At 36.6% G+C, this 6,358-nt stretch overlaps 1 protein-coding gene across 4 annotated transcripts in view; it reads right to left on the reverse strand.

The window, feature by feature from the left end:
* flt4 (fms related receptor tyrosine kinase 4) overlaps nucleotides 1–6,081 on the reverse strand; it is a 141,185-nt gene extending 135,104 nt beyond the window's left edge. For 3 of the 4 annotated variants that reach the window (XM_073921140.1, XM_009307792.5, XM_017358976.4), the window contains exon 1: nucleotides 5,786–6,081. In XM_073921140.1, coding sequence (XP_073777241.1) covers nucleotides 5,786–5,843 — 58 coding nt within the window. In that variant the 5' untranslated portion in view covers nucleotides 5,844–6,081. The remainder of the gene's footprint in view (nucleotides 1–5,785) is intronic. The other variant, NM_130945.2, reaches the window with a different exon arrangement.
* Nucleotides 6,082–6,358: the final 277 nt, after the last annotated feature.

A 6,358-nucleotide genomic window follows, 5' to 3' on the forward strand; every position in this document is an offset into this window, starting at 1 on the left:
CAGTATATCTATCTATCTATCTATCTATCTATCTATCTATCTATCTATCTATCTATCTATCTATCTGTCTGTCTGTCTGTCTGTCTGTCTGTCGGTCTGTCGGTCTATCTATACAGTATATCTATCTATCTATCTATATCTATCTATCTATCTATCTATCTATCTATCTATCTATCTATCTATCTATCTATCTATCTATCTATCTATCTGTCTGTCTGTCTGTCTGTCTGTCTGTCTGTCTGTCGGTCTATCTATACAGTATATCTATCTATCTATCTATCTATCTATCTATCTATCTATCTATCTATCTATCTATCTATCTATCTATCTATCTATCTATCTATCTATCTATCTATCTATCTATCTGTCTGTCTGTCTGTCTGTCTGTCTGTCTGTCTGTCTGTCTGTCTGTCTGTCTGTCTGTCTGTCTGTCTGTCGGTCTATCTATACAGTATATCTAGCTATCTATCGATCTATCTATCTATCTATCTATCTATCTATCTATCTATCTATCTATCTATCTATCTATCTATCTATCTATCTATCTATCTATCTATCTATTTATCTATCTATCTATCTATCTATCTATCTATCTATCTATCTATCTATCTATCTATCTATCTATCTATCTATCTATCTATCTATCTATCTATCTATCTATCTATCTATCTATCTGTCTGTCTGTCTGTCTGTCTGTCTGTCTGTCTATCTATACAGTATATCTATCTATCTATCTATCTATCTATCTATCTATCTATCTATCTATCTATCTATCTATCTATCTATCTATCTATCTATCTATCTATCTATCTGTCTGTCTGTCTGTCTGTCTGTCGGTCTGTCGGTCTATCTATACAGTATATCTATCTATCTATCTATCTATCTATATCTATCTATCTATCTATCTATCTATCTATCTATCTATCTATCTATCTATCTATCTATCTATCTATCTATCTATCTATCTATCTATCTATCTATCTATCTATCTACCTACCTACCTACCTACCTATCTATCTATCTATCTGTCTGTCTGTCTGTCTGTCTGTCTGTCTGTCTGTCTGTCTGTCTGTCTGTCTGTCTGTCGGTCTCTATACAGTATATCTATCTATCTATCTATCTATCTATCTATCTATCTATCTATCTATCTATCTGTCTGTCTGTCTGTCTGTCTGTCTGTCTGTCTGTCTGTCTGTCTGTCTGTCTGTCTGTCTGTCTATCTATCTATCTATCTATCTATCTATCTGTCTATTTGTAATGTATGTCTTTCTGTCTAATATCTATCTATTGAAAACAGAGTTTCTCAATAGTTTAAGAAGTATCACTGGGGTCAGATCATATCATCCCGGTCAAACCAAGGGGCACAGGGCTTGAAATAGTCGTGTGTCCGGCCTACAACTGGAGGGCAGCGAGGCCATGGAACAGACCTCCTCCCTGGACTGAGGAGTCAGCATCCCACTGCTCCCGGTGGAGGACATCGGTCAAGCCTCAGGAGGGGATGTGCATTAAAACACCAGCGAGACAGAAAGAGCTGGATGCAGTTCCTCTGTCCTCTAGAGCCAAGGCCAGGGACACACTTTGATTCTGCTGTCACCCCGCCGGCAGAGGATGAGATCCAAAATTGTGACTGTATGTCCTTTCATGCTCGTCTGTCTATCTGCCTACTTGTGGCCTTCCTATTTCCTGGCTGGGATTTGGGGTGAGGTCAGGATGTTGTGGGAGGGGAGACATCTGTGTGGGTTTCCTACATGTCGCTTTCTCATCCCTTACTAGTATTTCCTGTACCTGTGGAGATTGCCAACAGGACGCTGTCTTCTTTCCACTGCATCATTGCATTTTCTATCATTTGCAAATGATGTTTGTCATTAAGTTTTAGAGGAAAAGCTGTTTCAACTGATGCTGGAACAGTAGGAAAGTGCAATTAAATTAGCGAGGATTGAGGGGTGCCACAGAGTTCATGTGGACATGTGTCATTACCTGATGCAAGTCAGCTGATGCTGTGATGCAGAAATGGATATCAGGAGATTAACCATTTGAATATGGAATCGGTCAAAGGAGGCCAAGGAAATGTCCCCTTTCCCATGAACCCTCACTGACCTCCAATGGAAGATCATGCCATATCACTGACCAGAGAAACCTAACACTTGTTAGGCCTCATAACTCGCCGTGAAATATTGCCATGGGCCATGGAGCTCACTCCAATTATGGCAACTCTGTGCTTAAACCAATAAGCTTCAGATTTTTCTCTGTTGAGGCCCCTCAAGAAGGCTCTCAATTTAAAGTGAAAACACAGTATATAACCTGATGACAGGTCCTTTAAACACAAACCTAGAAACAGACTGAAAGTCTATTAGAGAATTCTGCTTAGATAGTAAGTGATATAACAAAAGTGACTGCATGAGAAAATAATGAAAAAAAAGAGAGGAAATAACCTCTGCAGCTCCTAAACTGGCAAAACATCTTTTTCAATACTGCTTTGTGTTGAAAACATTTATTTTAACAGAACAGTTATTTGAATCAACTACAAGCTAATAACAGGCTTGTAATTTAGTACTTCAGCTGGAACTGGAAAAAGACTGGAACTTGAACAGTAGTATTTTTTATTTTCTTAAGTAATTAACCCCCTGCTGAGTTCAAATGGCACTCCTTTTATGTTAGGTTAAAATTTGACCCCACTATTAGTTTCTCTGCAATTTCCCATAAACATGTAAAACAGAAGTACTCTACTGTTGCTTTTCAAAGTCTAAATTACTGCTCCAAGATAAAAAGAATCCACAGACAAATGAAGAGTTTAGAAGCAAAAACTTCTAAAAGCCATCTGATATTTTCTTCTAAAATTAGCCTTTTTCTCCAACTCCTGTGTGTAGGCACAGTAATTTTACTTTTATAGTGACAAATAAGTTATTCATATTGCCTTTAAAGCGAAATAACTGAACATAAACATAGGAGGCTGACAAAATCTGTCATTTTAGAAGAAAATTTCAGATAGCATTTAGAGATTTTTTCATCTGAAGTCTTTAAATATTACTATGTTTGGTCACTCTGTCAGTATTTTTATAATCTGCCAAAGCAAAAGCCCACAATATTTAGACTATGTCTCCTCAATACTTGTAATTTTAGGTATTAAGCAATTCTAGTGTTATGGATGTGACATATGCAGTAAAAACCTAAAGCATAAATTCACAAAAAAACTATATGTTAACATTATATACTGAAACATCTGTTTATATAACCCATAACTACAGAGTTATGGGATCAGGAAAATATCAATCTGTAAACATATCTTACATTTTAAATGAGGAAAATAAACATGCTTTATAGATGTGACCAATTTTTTTACAGTATAAAAACATTCTGTGAATTAAACTGCACAACCCAAAAGAAAAAATGCAAATCAAAACGATAAAAGTTCTCTCAATAGAACAAAAATGACTGGTTTTATTTTACATTTTGGCATTTATGAAGGAAAAGCTTCATTTTAGATGTGACATCTCTCTGTTATGGATCTTACAGATATGAAATTTGTGTGACTTTGGTAAATCAAATATAATTGTTTGAAAACACTGGCAGAGACATTTTAGAGTATTTTTTGAGTAATGTAAAATACAAACCTACACAAAGCCCTAAAAAAGGTTTCTCTATTTTGGTGGAATTCAGTCTTGTCTGTAGCACCAACTTAATAGATAAACATACTGCTGTGTAAAACTGAAGGCGTAAGGTTATAGCACTGGCCCTATATACACACAATAAACACAGTAATGATATATATTTTTAATTTCACTGCTCTCATAATAACCAGATAGATCGGAATTGGTTGTGATTTCAAAACCCAGCCAGTATATACACAGTATGAGACAATTAGCCCAGCTATTGTAAAACACGTTGCAAAAGTGTGAACTTAAAACATTAAGTCATCATCTGAGGTTTAAAATATGGCTTTACAATCACACTTTACAGCATTCTGCTCCAGTCATATATCAAATTACAAACATTCTGGAGATCTAATGATGAGATATTTGTTTCCGCCAACAGAGTAATGGAGTTTAATCAGCAGAATCTCCAGACAGTAATTACTGTCTATTATACGACACACTACAGATACTGCCTAGAAGGCAATGTTGCAGCCAAAAGAGCTCCTCATGCTGTTACATAATAAACCTGCTTGACACGTTCAAATGTAGTTGACCACTAATTTAAATTCTGCTCTTCATATCAGCTTCACAAGGTATTCTGAAAAAGTAGGTAATTTGGAAAGCCATGCTGCTTAAAGGTATTCTAACATTTTGGACATACTGTAGCGCTTGTTATGACAAAGCAGTCAAGCACAGGGACACCAAGCTGCCATGTGGTTTTGATTTTGTGCAGTGTTTTAATAAAGACATCTATAAGTGTGGTTCTTATAGCTGTAGATTCCTAGCATTGAGAAAATTCTCATCCTTTTGCCAAAATCTATAGAAGAGGTGCTACAGTATTTGATGTGTAACCTGCCAACATGCTGGAAGAATTAGTTTTACAACCCTTCCAATCTCAATATATGACACCTGCACTGGCTGAGACTCTTAAGTATCTCTTTTAGTTGGGATTCACTGCAAAATGAACTTCTTTCTTCACCACTAGCATGAAAAAGGGATTTTTGAGAGCAGTGCAGTGAGGAGAAAAGTGGGTTTCTGCTGTCTCAAACAGCTCAGTATTATGATTGGCTGATATCACACCCCCTGACTGAGGGTCTGGTTTCAGAGGTGTTCTGTTGGAATAATACTGTGTACATAAGAAATACCACAGCAAAAAATAATAATATGCGGGATATCGATAACAGAAAACATTAGGAAATACCATGACGATTAAGGTCAAAATAAAAACATGATTTTGCATCTGCCACAAAAAAAAGATTATTCCTGTCAATGCAAAAGTCATTGTGGCTTCTAATTAGCATATTTGATGGATCACAGCTTATCATTCTCATGTCATGCAACTCAACTGCTTTATTAAAACTGTGTCTGGCTACATTGCAGTCTGGAGTTTTAATTCCATCCCATTAGTAATACCAATTAACAAAAGGCATTCACCTTTCATGTATAACCACAAGGCTCCCTCTAGTGATGTGTCATATAGTACTTTCGTTGAGGGAAAAAGTAAATTAAACTGCAGACATTGCAATGATTGCTCGTGTGAAGGAGAACAGCAGTGCGGTGATTGTAATGAACTATGCATAGCCTAACTAAAGGCGAACAGTCGTGAGATGCACAGAAGGACAGAAAGTCAAGTAGAATTAAAAGTACATACAAATTCATAGACTCTGCTTTAAACCTCATGCAAGAATTATGAATTTTGTGAGTTATGAATAGAGCTAGTCTACTTGATGTCTTCGATTCATTAATCTTTTAAATTGTTTTAATACCTGATTATGGTTCAAATTGTGTAGCTAATTGGTGGTTATGACTGGTGTTAATAAATTACTAATGATAAATGAGAGGATAATTATTAGGCACAATTATGAAGAAAAAAAGTTATACAAAAGAAAACTTTTGCTGAAGTAGGTTAATACAAAACTTGAGCAACTCGGGAAAAGCTCCCGACAAACTTTCATGAAAACTTGAGTTTTAAAAGGCGACAAAATTCAAACGGTCACATTAATGCGAACCTTTCGCGCTCTTTCAGTTTTGATAGTTGTTCATGAAGTGAATGTTCTGACATTGCCTCTTTTTAAATGAAACAAAGAGTTTAAATTTTGCCGCGTTCTATTATGACAACAAACTTCGAAGTGTTTAGGAAAATGCGTTCTCACCTGAGAAGAAGGGAATCCCAATCCAAATCCGACAGAAAAACGTAAAATCTCTCTTCATTTCCAGGTTTCCAGTCCTCCGGGGTTTTAGATATTCTAGCAAACCTGCGCGTTTTCTGATGTCATTTAATAAAGCCAACAGAAGCACCTCAGAATCAGGTGAAACCCAAAGAAGCGTCTCTGCAAGAGGATGTGCCACAGGACGACGGGAATAAAACGCTCTTTTTCCTGTTGAAAAGAGAATCCCGAAGTTCTGAATGGATTTACAATCATTTCCTTTTCCTCTGACTCACTCATCTGCCTCCTTTCGTTCATAAACGCCCGTGTCCTCCTCAGTGATAATACTATTACTCCCCCAGTCTGAAGTGTCACATAAAGTGTCTGGCCCCTGTGCTGTAAGTTTTAACTGACAATGCCTTCTGAAGACCAGCAGTTCATTTGCGTCCACTATAGTGGACATATGGTTTGTGTTAATATTACCGAGGTCTTAAATGCCACTGTTTGAAGTTCTGATATGCAGGATTTCTGTGATAAAAATTGGCTGAAGTTGAAGAGTTGGTCTAGTGAGAATAATTG

This window comes from Danio rerio, chromosome 14 (assembly GCF_049306965.1).
Source record: "Danio rerio strain Tuebingen ecotype United States chromosome 14, GRCz12tu, whole genome shotgun sequence".
In the NCBI taxonomy this organism is placed as follows: domain Eukaryota; kingdom Metazoa; phylum Chordata; class Actinopteri; order Cypriniformes; family Danionidae; genus Danio; species Danio rerio.